The 19,363-nt window shown below is 39.8% G+C and overlaps 1 protein-coding gene across 1 annotated transcript in view; it reads right to left on the bottom strand.

The window, feature by feature from the left end:
- The window catches only part of DCAF8 (DDB1 and CUL4 associated factor 8), a 28,744-nt gene extending 18,882 nt beyond the window's left edge, over positions 1–9,862 (bottom strand). The window contains exons 1-4 of the mRNA XM_007459933.1: positions 9,814–9,862; positions 5,817–6,487; positions 4,709–4,849; positions 3,543–3,637 (exon numbers count right to left, since the gene is read on the bottom strand). Of these exons, the coding sequence (XP_007459995.1) occupies positions 3,543–3,637; positions 4,709–4,849; positions 5,817–6,487; positions 9,814–9,862 (956 nt within the window). The remainder of the gene's footprint in view (positions 1–3,542; positions 3,638–4,708; positions 4,850–5,816; positions 6,488–9,813) is intronic.
- Between the last annotated feature and the right edge of the window lie 9,501 nt (positions 9,863–19,363).

The raw sequence follows: 19,363 nt of genomic DNA, 5'->3' as shown, positions 1-19,363 counted from the left end.
CTTTTTTTTTTTTTTTTTTTTTTACTGCTGAATAATATTCCATTATCTGGATATACCACAGTATATCCATTCACCTACTGAAGTACATCTTGGTTGCTTCCAAGTTTTGGCGATTATGAATAACAGCTTTCATTTTTAATTCTAAGCTTTTGCTCATTTCTGGTGCTTACAGAAGATGAAAAGAACTATAACTATGACAATAAGTTTCTTTGTAAATGATGTTAGCATCCTCTCTGAATGGTCAAAGTCACTCCATCCTAGACTGCTCTAGGCAAAGGAGAAATTTAATTTTAAAATCTCTGCAGCCTTCCATTAAAGACTAGTGTACAAAGATCATTAAAAATAAATGTCATTAGGGAAAACACAAATACACACATACCCAAAACACAAGGCAGAAAACAAGTCAAAAATAGTTTCAGGAACAAAACTAGCAATGGAGAAGAGGCAGCTCTAATTTGGGCTTTAGATATGGAAGAGGAATAGGAGCAGCTGCTGCTCTTTTTCAGAGAAACATCTCATTTCCTCAGCAATTTGGATTTTTAGGAGAGGGTCAGACAAACATAACAGTTACCACGCAGAAGCAAAATGAAGAAAGTGAGGGGATAGATTATGAAGTACTGGCTCCACTGTCATCTAATCCTGACAAAGAACTCAATTTTCTATGCCTCCATTTATTCACCTAAAACAAACAATTCTCTCTCCTAATGCATAAATGCACAGAGCACCTTGAGCCCTGTGGGGAAAATGCAGAGGTGCTATAAAAATGATTGATAATGGCAGCAGGAAAAAAAAAGTTTTGACACCAGAGCAAGGCAGCACACAAAGCTATATGAAACAAATTTACCAAATTCTGCCTTAAAATTTGCAGTTTTTAGTGAGCTGGTATGTTCCAGGAAAAAGGGAAAAACAATTACAGATCAAACCAACGGATTCCTCTGAAGAATATCTCAAACTAGCTTCCGCTGGCTAAATGAATATCCCACCCACAGCTCCAAATCCAACTCCTCCTATGATGTTAGCCAATATCACCAGCTTCCAGAGTCTCAGCTATTATGTACATACAAAAGAAAAATTCCTCTATGCCAACTTGACACAAAAAAGTGTCTCTGATATAAGCAGATGTTCAGGCACAAGCTTAACACATACGGATACACATTCTAGCCATGACCTTCACATTCAGTCCTCATTCTAGCCTTCCACTAATTCAACCCCTAAAGCAAGAACTTTCTTAAGGCCAGAATCTGGACCTCCTCCTACTCTAAGTTTCTCCTATGTTCCCCCTTTTAGTTTCTATCCCACCTATTACTGCTTGCACCTAGATCCACTGATCAACTCTCAGCCAGATTTTCTGCTTACATCTTTTCATTACACATTCAATAATCTGCCAGTCATTTACTCTGCCCATTACCTGAACCAGATTCCCAATTTCTTGTGGCCTAACAGTAGTTTTCCTCTGAACCTGATCCATAGGATCTCATTCAGCTTCACAACACTGTACCAGAACAGACCAAACAAACTCATATCATCTTTTCCATCTTTGCCCTTCCACTCCCCTCTGGAAAACTTGCTGATGTTCCATTATCATCACAGAATCATGGAACTTGAGAACTGAAAATAACAAACATCATTCAGTTTAAGAGATTAAATGATTTTTTCAAAGCTATATAACTGCAGGCTAGTACTAGAAGGCAGATCCCTTGTCACCCAGGCCTGTTCGCTTTCCAAGAGAAATCCATTCATTATCTCTCAATCTTCATCCTCTTAAGTTTTATATAAATAACCAGTATATCCTTTCCACAAGCCAAAATCATTTCCATCCTTTAACCACTATTTTAAATTCTTCACTTTCTAGACAACTTTTTGTACACTTATCTCTCTAAAAATAAAGGTCTAATAATAATCAGCCTTAAGATTATATTCCCTATATTAACTTATATTTTACTTGTATGCTATGTAAATTAGTGACACCCCTTACTCAATATTGGTATTGACATGTAAGATTTAAGATAATTTTTAAGGGGGGAGAGTTCTGAAAAGTTGAAATCTTGAGTTCTTCCTCACTTTGTGATCCTAGAATAAACTTCCAGAATGGCATATTAAAAAAAAAAAAAAGATAGTTTTTAAGACAATACAATAAATAATGTAGATAATCTATCAACTAGGTAGTCGTTAAACAAACTGTGGTACACCAATGCTATGACACAGATGTCAAGGTTAAAACTGAGGTAGGCCATAGGGACTTCCCTGGCAGTCCATGGTTAATTAGGACTTTGCCTTCCAACGCAGGGGGCATGGGTTCAATCCCTGGTCAGGGAGCTAAGATCCCACATGCCTCTTGGCCAAAAAACCAAAACATAAAAGAGAAGCAATACTGCAACAAATTCAATAAAGACTTTAAAAATGGTCCACATAAAAATAAATAAAATGTTTAAAAAGAAAAAATTAGGTAGGCCTTTTTGGTCTGATGTAGAAAGCTCTCCAAAATACATCATAATGTGAAAAAAGTAAATTGCAGGAACATATGTATATGTAAGTTTATATACACGTACAATTATCCCATGTTGGAGGGAAGACAGTACATGTATATAGTAAGATACATACATATATACAAAAAGGATTGAAAAGGTATTCAAAATTTTTAACAATGGTTATCAATAGCTAGAAAAGTGGCGGGCAGGGGAGGTATACATGAGGGAGCATTTACATTTTGTCCATATACTTCATTATTTGAGTTTTTTTTTAAAACAAAATATATTTGTTTATTATAAGAGCAATAAAAATGAAAAAAGGAAACTGAAATAATTAGTAGCTACAATTCAATAAGTTCCAACCATGGTGCCAGACACTATGCTGAGGTATCAAACACATTTATCAATAATCCTCACAGAAACCAGAAAAAGAGAGAATAAGACTGATTATACCCATAGTGAGGCTGAAGAAACTGAAGTTCAGAAAGGTTATATAGGTCATTACTAGTAGGGCCCAAGTTGAGATTTGATCTAGGTCTGCCTGGATCCAAATAAGATGCTATGCTCTTTCTATGATATCACACAGCTAAAAGGGGATATAATTTACCTATGAGTCTCTGATTCATGTAAAAATGAGCTATGATATGATAGAGTTCTACTATAGCTACCAATATTTTTGTTCAAGAATTATCATTTAATTTTTACATTTCTACACAAAATTGAAGTGAAAACTACATAGGAGCATATCTCTAAGTTGCTAGGAACATGCTTCTTGTGGGGAAGTTGAGTGGCACCCAAGTGAATGGAGAGTGGAAGATCATCCAGTTATTAAAGCCCACATATAATAAGATAACTGAACCCTGCTTTAGAAATGAAGATAGGCGAATAGTATTTTACTGCCGAGAAAGAGACAACAACAAAGAAATAAGGAATTCCCCTAAACTCATCTGTTTCTTATCATAAATACAAAGGAACCATTCTGATGGACCAGAGAGCTGAGCATTATCTAGGACACGTGCAATATTTTCAAAGCCAAGAAATCCAGTTCTGTAAAAAAACTATTGCTATACTTACGAAGCTGGCCGGTCTTGTCTGAGGTCAATGGTGAAGACAACTGCATCTTCACCTGCAGATAGGAACGTACAGGGAGAGTCTGGTTCCAGGGCCAACTGAAGGAGAAAAAAGGGAAAGCATGAGGTTTCTAAAGATTAAAATTAGAGGTTGTCTAACTCATTCCTTTATCTTTACAAAGGGCTGCATTTAAAATGTCTCAGCAAGAGACACATCTGCCTTTTTTGTTTTAAAATCCCTGGAAAGAAGTTAATTTAATAAGCCCATTCTCTCTTGCTCTGTGTGAATTATTCACAGCTTGTTTATTCTATACAAGTCAAAAGGACAGGTGATTTGCTATTTTAATTAAGTCTCCAAGGGATCTGAACAGTGATACCAAAGGAAAACACCGCCATTAGGGCTCATCCTCAAAATCAATTCCACACTCTCAGGTGGGGAGAGAAATGGCATGCAAGTTTCATTCCCTACAGCTTAGTTCTAAAAGTTAGTTATCTAGTGGGTTGGGGGTAGTCTTAAGAATCAAAGAAATAGGTAATTTCTTGAGCAATGGGCGAGGAAAGCATACTCCAGGTCCACCTACATATTTGCTTAGGGTTTGTAAAAAAAAAAAAAAAAAAAGAGGACCATCCTCCTTCCACGGCATGGAAGAAAATAGTGCCTACTCTGAGACTAGGCAGTTCTTGGCTCCTCACTGGCTGCCATCATGATTATTTGGCCTATATTCCCAGCTCTAAATAGGGCTTCCAGAAATAGTACTGTTTATGCACTGAGAGTTGTGAGCAGAAAAGCTGGAGCTCTCACATGAGAAGCCAACAGCTAGCACCTTAGAGCTGTTAAAATGTTCTAAATACAATAGGAGTAAATTTTAAAGGTTTGGAGGGCACAGGAGACCTAAAGGATCTCCAAACCAACCATGGCTCAGCTTAGGAGTTAAGTATTATCAGGTGAATGTTGCATGTGCAAGATCTAGAGATCTCTCAAATACTTGCCTTCTGAGAAGTTTAGTGTGGCTGCTTTTTCTCCCATCTTACCTACAAATCCTAGGACTGAAAGAAGTGATGGAGGTGACCACAACAAAGGGGACACAATGGACAGAGATACTGGAGGGCTTTGGCTGAGATCCACAGAGGAGCTGAACTGCACAACCTTTGGGGCAAGGGCTTACTTACCTTGTGGGATGCTCCCTTGTGCTGGGCCACACGCTTTGTATTCTTGCAGCACTGTGTAGCAGACAACTCTGCTACCCGAACCTGCCCATCACGGGCACACATGGCCAGGGTGGAATCACCACTGTTAGGAAGGAACTTGGCCTGGGATGTTAAGAATAAAAAAAGGGACAAGAGAAATTGAAGAGGTGAATTTGAGAGGGAAAAACATGATGACAACCCCAAATGATTCACTTTTGCTACACAACAGCTGGAAACTTAGACCTCCTGCTCTTATACAGTTGGCTCAAGTCCAATTTCTTCCAAGGGTTAAAGGAGAGGAAAAGAAAAATTTTCTGATATGAGAGGATTTCTGTTGATTCTAGAAGGCTGAACTGGTATGAGTGCTCAGGTGAACTAGGACTATACCCAGTAAGAAAGAAAGGTAAGGGAAAAAGGAGAAAATCTTCCTTGATTCAGGAAGTAAACATAAACTTGCTATAAAGAAAAAGGAAACTAGAGGGAATATCGGGGAAGGAAAGAGAACATGCTTAGGGGTAAGTGGCTAGTACCATATGATGGATGGGGCTGGTAAGTAAAACTTCCAGAGAATAACAATATTAACAATATTTATCAAACGTTTATTAAGTACCAGGCACGGTTCTAACTGCTTAGCTTCTACTGTTATTTAATTCTCATAACCCCGTATGTTATTAGCCCTATACTATAGGTAAATAAACTGAAGACAGAGGTTAAATAAACTTGCCCAAGATCACACAGCTAGTTAAGGGGTTGGACCAAGATTTAAACTCAACTAGACTGGTTTAAGAGCCTCTGCTCTTGTATTATAACGCCTCCTAGCATGGCACTTAGTGCCTTCCTGATGATTTCCAAGCACCCTTCCTATTATAATGAGGCTTCTAACAAGTCTCTGTGCTCAAGGAAACAAAAGGGTGCCATGAGCCTTTCAGTGTATTTAACTCCTCTAAGTCATTATGGGAGCCAAGGAAGGACCGAGTCCTGATACCTAATTCCTACCACAACTCACTATCACTCCTACTCCAGGCAGCAGCTCAGGTTTGTCTAACTCGTGCCTGATTTTCTCAGTTGCCAATCTGCTCCCTCGCCTCACCTGGAAGACATTGCTTTTGTGGCCGCTCTCAAAGTCCAATACTGGCTGTCGCCGTACCCAGTCCCAAACCACCACTTTCAGGTCATCGCTGCCACTGGCCAGCCAGGTGCCGCGCTGGTTAAAGTGCAGGGTATTAACACAACCAGTATGGCCCTCAAGCCCATGCTGCAGGCGGAAACGCTGCACAAAGACTCTTGCCCCACAAGCCTCATACACAAAGCGGGCACTTGAACCCAGCTCCCGCTCCCGAAGGGCAGGAAGGGCTTGCCAGCGAGGTCGGGGCAGGACTGAGGTCTCCGAGGACACCCAGTCCTCCAGGGCCCGCTCATCATCTGATGAGTCCTGGTCACGGTTTGCGCGCTTGCGCTGTACACGACGACGAGGATGCTCTTCTTCCTCATCTTCTTCATCCTCTTCTTCCTCTGAGCGGTCATGGACTTGGTTTTCATCATTGATGGAGTAATGGCCAGTGTCCTCCATGCTGTCAGAGTCCTTGTCTTCACCTGAGCTCTCTGTATCTGTGCCTCGACTTTCTGTGCTGGTGCGGTTGGGGCCACCATCATCCCCGGTCAAGCTCAAGCTCAGGTCTGAGGCCTCCACTTCAATGCCTGAGGATGTCTCCCTCCCCTCCTCAGCACCAGACATCTCCTCTGGACTGCTAGACAGGCTTCCTGCATGTTAGTGAGGAATGGGTAGGTGAGGGGGAAAAATAAGGAGATAAGATAGTGACCAGAAGGATTCCCACTCCTTAGACTAAAAAAATCATCACACCAAAAGACCCAGAAACCAACTTTGGTCAAAATGTTTTCATTACATATGCTTATAAACAGTACCTTCTGAGAGGGAATCTTGAAAAGATTAAAACCAAAGTCACACACAAATAAAGAACTGCAGGACAACCAAAGATTATAATAAATTCTCAAGAAGCAAAGCACTGGCAGATTTTATAAAAGTATGCTGATACAACTACCTTAGGCTCTATTTTGCTAGATGGGCATCCATTAGTTATAGCACATAATTAAGCTGAACGTAAGAAAAAAGAACAGCCATCCCTGGGCTTCCCTGGTGGTACAATGGTTAAGAATCCGCCTGCCAATACAGGGGACACGGGTTCAAGCCCTGGTCCAGGAAGATTCCCACATGCCGCGTAGCAACTAAGCCCTTGTGCCACAACTACTAAGCCTGCGCTCCAGAGCCCGCGAGCCACAACTACCAAGCCCACACGCCGCAACTACTGAAGCCCGTGCACCTAGAGCCCATGCTCCACAACAAGAGAAGCCATCCAATGAGAAGCCCGTGTGCCACAACGAACAGCAGCCCCCGCTTGCCACACCTCGAGAAAAGCCCGCACGCAGCAACAAAGACCCAACGCAGCCATACATAAAAATAAATTAAAAAAGAACAGCCATCCCCAGCAAGAGTTGGACTATTTACGACTTCGAGAAAGCACCACTACCTCCCACCTCTTAAACCCTAGTTTCTTCCCCCAAGGTTTTAAAATCCACTAAGAATCCAGAAAGAAGTGCAAGGGACAAGTGGAAATTGTGACCATTTGAGTGGCTTCTTGCTCTCTTTTTTGCTGATAAATGTAGTCTGCCTTACTTCCGTTAATTTAATAATCGTAATACTAGTTTTAGATATAGGAATTCTAGTGAGACAAAGTTTTATCAGGAAGCATAAATAAAATTGATAAAAAGCAGGGCTACTAGCAGGACCTGAAAAGAAAAGTTCATATTCTAGGTCTGCCATATTGGTAGTTATAAAATAACTGGGTCACTTTGAGCAATATAATCCCCAAAATTAGATACTGAATTCTCCTATCTAACAGCCAAATCATATTCTAGTGAGCACTTTGGCAATTTTCTAGGGCCAAAAGGACCACAACTTCCAAACTAAGGTCAAGATGTAAAGAAAGGAAGGGGGTGAATGAGGATTTTAAACCTGCTCATGGCCTCCTTTCCTCAGATGACAATAAATTTTATCTTGCCAGAAGTAAAGGCTATTAGGTAGGAAAGGCTGACCAGCTATGTATGACTGGTATAAGCTATTCAACTCCAATACCACATTGATGTTTAAGGATTCAAAATGGGAATATCTTCTTGCTTAGTCATCTGGATTAGAGCAGTAATTTCTGAAGATCTTTGAAGCAATGGAACCTCTTTTCAATGAACTCTTAGGCAAAGCCCAATAAAGAAAACAGATAAACAATACACACACTTTTGGTTCAAGTAGTGACAGAAGGTTGGGAGACACACAAACAGCTCTTTTCAAAAAGCACCTCAACTAAGAGCACAGTGTGAAAACAACTAGGAACTGGAAGAAAAAGGGGAAAAGTGCAGCAATTTGCTCCCAGGAACTACATTTGCTGAGGCTGCTGTATATGCTGAGAAAGATTAATAATTGTGGTTTTTGAAATAAAATTGAGTTTGAGATTGGGAGTGGTGAGAAGGGATAAAATATCACACCCATCACTTCTGTGAAGAAGAAAAAAAAATGAAACATCAAAACTCCTAGCATTTATTGTTAAAATTAAGATGACTTTGGGGGCCTTACCACATTAAGATAAGGGCCAGAGCATATCACAAGCTCAGCAAGAGGACACTAATAGTCAATGACCAAGATAATAGCTAGGGGTTGGCAAATTTTTTCTGTAAAGGGCCAGATAATAAAAAGTTTAGGCTTCTAAACTTTGGACCATATGGATGTATGGCACAACTACTCAACTCCACTGCTATAGCACAAAAGTAACCATAAATACTATGTAAATAAATGCAGCATGACTGAGTTCCAGTAAACTACAAAAACAGCAGCCCGCAGGCCTGTGGATTTAGCCTGCAGGCCATAATTTGCCAATCCCTGATCTAGCTAATGGCCAAACTCCAAATCAATTGTATACCTCCAACCCCTCTAGAATCCTGTGCCTTTCAACTAAGCCCAGTGAAAAATCTGAATCACTCTCCTTTACAGAAGATAAATGACCACCAGTGGTAAGAAAAGAACAAAGGGGCAGTAAAACAGCATGCTGAAAATCTCCCTTTCTCTTACTCACTTCATTGCTCTACCAAACACGTCAACTAGAATTTAGACGATAATCTTAACCTACAAGGGGCTGAGGAATGCTGAACACTATACTGCCCAACAATATCCATTTGAAGGACCTTCTCTAGTTTGGAAGTTGGCTCAGAGTGGATGCACTGGTCAAATAACCCAGGTAGTAGCTATACTCTACCAGAATCATGATATTCTGCCTTCAAATTTGCCGTAGACCCAGTGATTTAATACTTGGTAGCACTGGTGGAAGGAAGGAAAGGAAGCAGGGAGGGAGGGAGGGAGGGAGGGAGGGAGGGAAAGAAAGAAAGAAAGGAAAGGAAAAAAAGGAAGAAAGAGAAGAAAAAGAAAGAAAAAAAGCCCCAATTGCAGCTATTTATAACTTCATCTCTTATCCAATATCTCTACTGAACTATGATCTACCATGAAAAGAGACCTCTCCTTATAACTGGGGAGCCTTGCCTTCCCAACAACTCCCTTGGTTCCACCACCAATTGGATCTTCTTTTTCTCCTTTATTAACAGCATCTCCTAGGTTTTGTCCACCCTTACAAAATTCTAAACCACTTGACCTCTTAGAGGGACAACTCTATTATTGATCTTCTGAAAACAATCAGATAAAAGCTGAAGGAGCAAAAGTACCAGGTAGTCCAAGGTGTTTCCTACACTCAAAACAACACAGGAAGAGTTCATTTTTTTTTTTTTTTACATCTTTATTGGAGTATAATTGCTTTACAATGGTGCGTTAGTTTCTGCTTTATAACAAAGTGAATCAGTTATACATATACGTATGTTCCCCTATCTCTTCCCTCTTGCGTCTCCCTCCAAGAGTTCATTCTTAGGAAAGATTTCCTTCCCTCCGCTAAAATCCAGGTCTCCACTCTCTTTGCGGGAGGAGGAGAACCTCAGTCGATAGCAAAAATAGCTTCACCTTCATTATGGCCCCTTACCATTAGCTAAGTCTGTTTTGCCATCTGTGCTGCTCCCTTTGCTGGACATCTTGAATGATGTTTACTGCAGCCAGCCTGGATCGAGAAGAGGAAGAAAATGAAACAATTAGGAAACAATCTGGGAAAGATGATAAAAGGCACCAGGAGATTTAACAATGTACAGCCTTTGTCATTTTTACAAAATTGATTTTTTTGTGTGTTCTCAGCAGGGCTTCTCAACTGCTGAAAATTATGCCAGATATTATCCCCCCATGTCTAAATTCCATAAAGAGACATATCTTTGGGAGGCTAACTGCCATCTCTTCTCACTGAGTAATTGGCAGTGATTTTTCAGATGGGAAAGAAGGAACTGAAATAAATCTTGGAACAGCAGGTCTATATCAAGTGACATGTATTGCAAGCAAGCAGAGAGTCTTAACTCAATAGAAAAAGCTAGCTTCAGCACTACCCTCTAAGGCAAAAACCTTCTGTTTTAAATAATCGTATGTATCCACAAACTCTACGAAACACTTGCCTTCACAACATGAAGAGGAAGGTCAGACTCTGAATATCATTTCACACACAGAACAGCAGAGATAGAAGAAATTGAGTTCTTGGGATAACAGCCTGAGCTTTATGGTCATTCAGATGCCTAGCTTCAAACATACAGGCACAGATATTAACTAAGGATTATAAGAAGCAGAGTCAAATTAGAACTTAGGAGTATCCTACCCCTAAAAAAGAACCTAAAAGGTTTTTTCTTCCCTTTTATGACTAGTAAGTCAGTCACCAAGTGCAAAGCTGGAAAAGAAAGTGCAACATTTCCATTAAAACCATCTCAGTCCATTTCATAAAATGGCAAACACTATTTCACCTAGTTCCACCAACTTTTACCAGGTTTGTCTGTTTAGCAAAGCCCTAACTAGGAGTTGGGGTACCTAGCTTTATTCCTTTTATACCACTATAATACAGTCATTATTTTTTCAGGGCCTCACTCCCACCTCAAGCAAAGTCCAAAGAGCAAAGAATAATATTATTCAGACCAGAATTTTGTTAAGCCCTTTCAGTGCCTTGGACAAAAGGCACTGAAAAGACAAAGTATGATTATGACTCCAGTCCTTGTACCCAGGCACACTGGCCTCTAATCTTTCAACAGTCCTTTCATTCCCATAACAATTATCCCAGAAGCAGCCCCATCCTTATCTTTACCCGCTTCTCTCCTCTACAAAAATCCAAGTTGCTTCAAAAAAAAAAATGTTTTTAAGTGTCCCCTGCCAAGAGACAGCTGCCCAAAGCTTGCTCACATTAGGCCAGGGCGGGGGAGTAGAAATAATGCAAGAGCAGGACTGAGGCTGAATTTGAGGGAGGGACACCTAGAAGGGTGATGATGAAAGACAATGCCAACAAAAAACAGATTTGTGAAGCCACATAAAGAAAAACAGTGAAGAGCTGTTTGCAGAGCAGGCTGTTTTCCTCCTCCTACTTCAATGATGTATTTTTGTACAGCACTGCTCACACAACACTTGTTTTTTTCCTCCCAGTAGTCCCTGTTTATATTCTTTAGTAGCTCAGCAATATCTTCTTCCTCACCTAGGGCTTAAATTAATTACATTAATTGCAAAAGTTCTATGAAGCAGGGAAAACAACTGTACTACTTTAAGATTAAAAACTAAGGTCATAGGCATACCTTATGGTCAACTGAGAAGAGAACTGATGTCTTCTCATCTCTAGAATCAAGACTGCCAACCACACCATACTTCCCATCTCACTATTACCCACTCCTAGAGAAGTACTGAGCAGCTCCAGAGACCCTTTCTCAAAACTGAATCTCATCAACTTCTACAGAAGCCCAGACTGTCTGAACTTTAGACTCATAGTGGCTCTAGAAAACACATTTGCTGGGCAGGAGGTGCCAAATGCCTAATGCTTACCTAGCTCTGAGAACCACTTCTCAGAAAAGGAGAGTCATGAGGTTGAACCTATACCCAGAGGTTGTAAAGCTCATCTTCTGGGAAACTGGTTTAAGGTTCTTACAAGAAGCAATCTTTTCTTTGAGGAAAAAAGTTCACAGAATTTATTCCTAAATTCAGAAACAGAACAAAACCTGTGAATGCTTATGTCAACTCTGTTTAATCACTGAGCTGATAGGCAGAGAGCTTCTAAAAGTCACATTTTAGGGGCCACAGAGTTTAGTAAAAGTAATCCTAGGCTGAAAATTGGAAGTCCAGGGTTCTAGTACTAGCTAAGTTATTAACAAACTTTGTGATGTGACCTTGGATGTGCTGCTTAATCTTCTCTGGGCTTCATTTTCTTCTTTTGTAAAACAGTATTAGTAATTCCAGAGATGGTACAGTTAAACAACATTATACGTTAAAACTTCTGCAGAAGGACACTCTTAGAGCAGTGATCTCAAAACTGATTATGAACTTCTATCAGTGAAAACTCTGAGCATGAACCCACATTTAATCAATTCACATTAAATATTAAGCCTGATTTTTCTAGAAAAAACGTAAAATTTCAACATTCCCTCCCTATACACCACTGGATCATCTTCCATATCCCTTGGAGTACATACATTCCCATTTTGGGGGACCACGTCTCTAAAAAGCCAAGAAACTTCGATGACACTGATAAAATACAATTACTTTGGGGATGAGTTGTTATCATATAAATGTCTGTCAAAATGAAGAAACTTAAAATCATCTCAATTCTGGGGTAGAAATTAGAGTAAGTGCCCAAATTAAAGCAGGCTAAGGTGCTATGACTGTGTCCTAGGTCTCAAGTATAGGAGTCACTCTAGAATTTCTTCCTTCACCAAAGAATACCTTATAAATCTGAGGTAGGGACCATATCTGACCCAAACTTAAATTACCTTCTTCACTCTTTAATGCACTCCATTCCCAACAAATCCACTGTTTTTACCTTGATCAATTTCCATGTAAAATCCAGTCCAGAGCAAACCAATCTGAGCTTGGAAGAGGTGATGAGCTCACTGCCCCAGGTAGCTGGGGGAGTTTAATTAGATTAGCTCTACTGCCTGTACTCTAAAAATAACCATAACCCCTGCCAAAGTGAAGGTTAAAGAGTAAACTATTGGAGGATGGGGAAAAAAGACCCAGGTGTCATTTTAATTTCTACCTAAGAAATTCCAGTGACCTAGATTCCTCCTGTCTTAATAAGAAAAAGGCCTTAAATTTTAAACCAAATACATGACAAAATATTAACTAAAACTCAAGCAGAGGGGGAGTTAAAACAGGATGTAAAGAGTACTTTGTGGAAGAGGCACCAAACATCTCTTGTTTAAAACCAATGGGGCTGCTTTCTTATCCTAATATTGATGAAAGATTTATACAAGAAACTAGTACTAGTACTAGTATACTAGTACAACAGGACATCCAAATTTAAAAAAAAAGAAACTTGACTTGGACATTGTACAATATACAAAAAGTAACTAACTCAAAATGGATCATAGACCTAAATGTAAAGGCTAAAATAATACAACTTCCAGAAGAAAAACAAAATAGATAATCTTTGTGACATCAGGTTAGGCAAATATTTCTCTTTTTTTGGCCACACCGTGAAGCATGTGGGATCTTAAGTCCCCTGACCAGGAAACGAACACGCGCCCCCTGCATTGGAAGTACAGAGTCTTAACCACTGGACCGCCAGGGAAGTCCCCTAGGCAAATATTTCTTAAGATAGAATGCAAAAAAGCACACACCATGAAAGAAACAATTAACTAACTAGACGTATCAAAATTAAAAATCTAGTCTTCAAGAGACACTTAAAAAAACGAAAAGACAAGCAATGAACTAGAGGAAAATATCTGCAAAAGACATATTTGAGGGCTTCCCTGGTGGCGCAGTGGTTGAGAGTCCGCCTGCCGATGCAGGGAACACGGGTTTGTGCCCCAGTCCGGGAAGATCCCACATGCCGCTCGGCCGCTGAGCCTGCGTGTCCGGAGCCTGTGCTCCGCAACAGGAGAGGCCACAACAGTGAGAGGCCCGCGTACCACATTAAAAAAAAAAAAAAAAAAAGACATATTTGACAGCAATCGGAATATATTTAAATTCTCTCACAACTAAATAACAATCACTTGAAAAAGATGATGAACATTATTAGTCATTAGGAAAATACAAATTAAAACCACAATGAGAATCCTCTACACACCTATTAGAAGTTAAAATTTTTTAAATAATAATAATGAAAGTTTACTTTATCAAGTGCTAACAAGGAGTAGAGCAACTAATGTCTCACACACTGCTCAGAGAAAGGTAAAATGGTAGTTAGTCACTTTGGAAAACAGTTCGGCAGTTTTTTTTTAATAAAGTTAAACATACACTTACCATACAACCCAGGAATCCTATCCAGGTATGTACTCAAGAAAAATGAAACTACATATCCACCTAAAAATCTAAATGTAAATGTTTTAGTGGCTTTACTTAGATGCATCAAAAACTAAAAACAAGTGGTTTTCAGCCAGGTCATGGATAAAAATTGTGGTCCATCACACAATGAACTACTGACATATACAGCAACATGAATGGATCTCAAATGTGTTATGTTAAGTGAAAGAAGCAAGACTCAAACAGCTACATAATATGTCTCCATTTGTAGGATGTTCCAGAAAAAATAAACTATAGGGACAGAGAGCAAATCAGTCATTTCTGGGATTTGGGGGAAAGGAACTAACTACAAACAGTCATGAGAAAACTTGCTGGAATGATTAAAATGTTCTATGCCTCCATCACGGTGGTGTTATATGACTATGCATTTGTTAGAATCCAAAGAATGGGTCAGTGAAACAAAAGGTAAATTTTACTGTATGTAAATTATCAATCAATCAATCTAGCCAGAAAAGAGAAAGAGAGAGTGGGGGGGGGAGGGGGGAGAGAATCATGCAAAGTGTTAAATGACAGATACAACCCAACAATTAAAAATACTAGATTCTCAAGCCTGTGACTATTAGAAGTTAGCTAACACTGGTCAATAGGCCACAATAAATGAGAGCAAAATGTCTGGTCTTCTTGCTTGAAAATTAAAATGTGGAAGAATTTTTGCTGCAAACAAAGCTGTCTTATCAGAACCACATTAAAGGCAAGATGAATCCTGAACTCATAAAAGGTCTTCAACCCTACTGTCTAGGTGACAACTAAGAATATCAGACGCTTAAAGTAGTCCAAAGTAGTTCTAACAGTTGTACTATTAATTTGTATACATATGCTTTTTATTTTTATTTTTTAAATTTCTCTCAAGTTCATTTTAACTCCTTTGGACTCTAGGGTCTATGGAAACTGGCCTGATAACTCTACCTTACCTCAGGTTCAATGGAAACATCAACCTGTAAATAATATTTCTGTCCTTGATCCCTTTACTAAGACCTGAACTCATGCTCAGTGAGTTCCCTTGAGTTACATAATCTCAGCATTCTCTTGGGTCAGTCCAGCTGCCTCGTTTGGCATGTCTCATTCTGCAACTGAAGTGCCCAACTCTCTTACACAGACACCCATGTTTAAATGAGACAAGCTTTCAGAATTTCCTCTTAAAGTGAAAGGTGATGGTAGAAACTACTTCAATTATTAGTAAGACATATCTGAGAGCCACACAATCCCTGGTTCCTCTTGGGAGGACAGATGTCCCACACCACTCATGACTGAACAGCTGTTCACGGTTGATCTCCATCCAAAATACAAATTTGCTTTTCAGTCTTAGGTCCCACAGTCCATCTGGAATCAACCAGTCCTATTTTCTCCATCCCCAGTTTTTGCTTTTAAGCTGAAATGGCTCAATTTAAATTCATTCTCCTTACCTTACTGTTTTTCTACTTCACAATAAACACTTCTCCAAGCCAACTTTCCCAAATCCTGCTGCCAGCCCCACTCTAATAGTACAGTGTTTATTAATCAGACAGAGAACTTCAGACACTTGAATTCAAAGGATGACCCCTAGGAAGCTGAAACTCATACTATATAAACATGTTTACAGGGGGGCAGGCCTTTAGTTCTGGGCTACTCTCTATTAAAGTATCGGAGGAGTTAAATATACTACACTGTCTCCTCTGGTAAATGGGACAGAGGAGCAGAAACTATAAACGTTTCTGGATCAGGGAAATTAAGCTCTATTCCTATCTTGCAGAAGATGTAACAGCACTGGGTAGCCCAACTGTATAGCAGCTCCAGCCTCCCTTTTTTATCTAAATTATAGGCCTCTGGCACCACCCAGTGGCCCATTTGTACAGAGACATGCTAGTAATGCAATAATGTACAAGGCAATACAGGATCTACAAATATAAATAAGGCAGTCATAATACCTTTTGTAGCCAATAAACAATTAGGAAAACAGGTATACAACTATGATACAAGAGACACAAGTGTAAGTACCATCTAAAAAAAAAAGGATCTCCTAGCAGTCCAGTGGTTAGGACTCAGCTCTTTCACTCCCATGGCCCGGGTTCAATCCCTAGTCAGGGAGCTAAGATACTGCAAGCCGAGTGGTGTAGCCAAAAAAGGAAAAAAAAAGAAAGAAAATATTAACAGAATGTTGTTGTAGTTCAACAGAGTAAAGGATTATGTTTAGTCAGGGAGAAAGGAAAAGCTTCCATGGAGAAATTAGCTTTTAAACTGGACTTTGAAGGAAGGAGGGTATTTCAATGGGTAGAACTGAGGAAGCTATTCCATCAGGACCAGCATGAGAAAAGACACAGAAGATGAAAAACCTGATTATGTTCAACAAAATACATGGGTAGTCTGGCTTAGCTAGATGCTGGGGTACAGTTCATTAGTTAAGAAGTACAGTAGAAGGGGTGTGTGTGTGTGTGTGTGTGTGTGGTGTGTGTGTGTGTGTGTGTGTGTGGTGTGTGTGTGTGTGTGTGTGTGTGTGTGTGTGTGTGTCATCAAAAAGATTTTGTTAAGGATAACAAGATGGACTGAAATGTACAGTTGCCAAAGTCAGGAAGCAATGAGATCCTGTCTTAGGCTGATGGCAGAGGAAATTAAAAGAATGGGGTCAATGTGTGAAACACTGTAGAGGCAGAATTGATAGAATTTGGCTCAATGAGCAGTAACAAAGCTCAAAAAATAAAAAAGACAAGTTTGAGTCTGGGTGCACAGAGGAAATCTAGTGCCATAAACGAGACTGGCATGTGGGGGAAGAGAGGAATTTGATTTTGATTACATTTAAAATCCAAGTTGACATGTCAGGAAAGTAAGTGGAAAATCAATGTATGTCTGAAATCTGAGAAACTTGAGAATTATTTGTACAGATAAGCTTCAAAATCAAATCCCTTGTAAATTATACCTCACTAAAAAGCAAAACAAATAAATTAAGGACTCAAGAAAGGAAAAAAATCTTGGGGAATACCTATCCTTCAAAAAAAGAAAGAAGAGGGAGAGAAATGCTCAGGGAAGTTGAAAGAGTAACAGTTTTAAATGACTTGGAAGTCAAGAGAGGAAAAGGTTTCAAGAAAGTGGGGATGGTTCTTGTTTCAAATGCTACAGAGTACAGAAAGGTGCAAACTGAGAAAAGGCTGTAAGACTCAGAACTGATTTTCCATGGAATTACCTCAGGCATTGAGTGAGGATGCTGGTTTTCTCCCTATTCAAGTATCATAAAATAAAAGGATTCGGCTATCTCTTCAGTTAAGTCCATTAAAATTATTTCCATAAAAAACTTATTAGGCTACCAATTAATCATAACCTGAGACCCATGTTTAAACAATTCAAAAATGTGTTCATTCATATTGTCATTTGGACAGATCTTTTATACTCTAAATACACTTTTATAAGAAGTACTGATGGACTTCCCTGGTGGCACAGTGGTTAAGAATCCGCCTGCCAATGCAGGGAACACGGGTTTGAGCCCAGGTCCGGGAAGATCCCACATGCCGCAACTAAGCCCGTACGCCACAACTACTGAGCCTGTATGCCACAACTACTGAAGCCTGCGTGCCTAAAGCCCATGCTCTGCAACGAGAAGCCACCCCAATGAGAAGCCTGCGCACCGCAACGAAGAGTAGCCCCCGCTCGCCGCAACTAGAGAAAGCCCACGCGCAGCAACGAACACCCAACACAGCCAAAAATAAACAATAAATTAATTAATTTTTTAAAAAAGTACTGATCTACCTTTCAGCTCAATTTGCTTCATCACTTGGCATTGAAGAGCCCTGGTTTTGTTTTGTTTTGGTTTGGTTTTGGCGGTACGCGGGCCTCTCACTGCTGTGGTCTCTCCCGTTGTGGAGCACAGGCTCCGGACATGCAGGCTCAGCGGCCATGGCTCACGGGCCCAGCCGCTCTGCGGCATGTGGGATCCTCCCAGACCGGGGCACGAACCCACGTCCCCTGCATCGGCAGGCGGACTCTCAACCACTGCGCCACCAGGGAAGCCCTAGCCCTGGTTTTTAAAGACAGCATATGATATAATGGAAAGAAAAGGGCTTTGGTATCCATCAGACCTCAGTTTGAATTCTACTTCAACCATCTACCCTTGAGTTTGTTTCTTCTTTTGTAAAATGGGACAATATCATTACCCTGAAGGAGCTGGTTTAGAGGATTAAACACAACATTTGCAACTGGCTGTCTGTACGTGGTAGGCATTTATATTATTTTTCTGGCTTCTCATCTCTGATTCCAGACTGCACTTCCTAGAGAAGCCTGGGCTTCTTCACCACTCAACAATGATCCTCCAAACATTGTACACAAATCAACACACAGTTCCAAGTCTATGAAATCTGCTTACCTACTCTCACTGGCCTTTTAAAGAATTCAGAGAACTCCGTTAATACCTTCTTTTGAGCACATTCATGTTCTATGAACTGGGGTAAAGCAATATACACAGGAGCCCACAGCATAAGTCTCTTTAAGTCTTCTCCCTTTCTAAGGTTCAGAAGATAGCCAAGATGAGAACTTCAAAGCAAACATCACAAACGATGATGAGGAAGGTAAGAAGTTCTACATCAACTATACTACAAACAAGGAGCTCTGTTCCTCCATTGGATGAATGCCTTCTCTCCCTGTTGGTAACACCAAATGCCCTGTGTTTATAGTTTATTGGCTTTAATTCTACTAACGGTATTTCAGAGTATGTTAGGAATGCACTAAGTGCTATCTCTAGCAACAGAGCTAAGGAATGTTTTATAATAACATTTAAGCACATTCATCTCAATTTAAATCATTTTAAGGAAAACCCATTTCTTAGGAAATTTCATTGTTTCCACTATGAAATGATTTATATTTACATCAGAATCCAGTCCCCATTACCAGTTTTTGCCATTCACGTTTCAAATTTTTCTTAAATTGTCTGAAAGGACACTACAGAGATGAAAGGGTACAACTTACGATAAAACAATAAAGAAAGAGAGGCTAAAAACATCAAGAAGTGCCCTCCTATCTGCACGAGACTAGAGAACAGAGTATAATGTGGGTCCTAAGTAAGGTTAAAAAAATACCTGATAATGTGGCAATGCTTAAAGTGCACCAGAGGAATATAGCCTCTTGGCTACCACTAGAGGTAAATCCTATAATAGCCTTCCAGATGGCTAACAAAAAAAAAAAAAAAAAAAAAAAAAAAAAAACAA

Source organism: Lipotes vexillifer, unplaced genomic scaffold, assembly GCF_000442215.2.
Source record: "Lipotes vexillifer unplaced genomic scaffold, Lipotes_vexillifer_v1.1 scaffold2036, whole genome shotgun sequence".
NCBI lineage: Eukaryota > Metazoa > Chordata > Mammalia > Artiodactyla > Lipotidae > Lipotes > Lipotes vexillifer.
The sequence above is the reverse complement of the archived record's forward strand: the minus strand, read 5'-3'. Positions and strand labels throughout refer to the sequence as shown.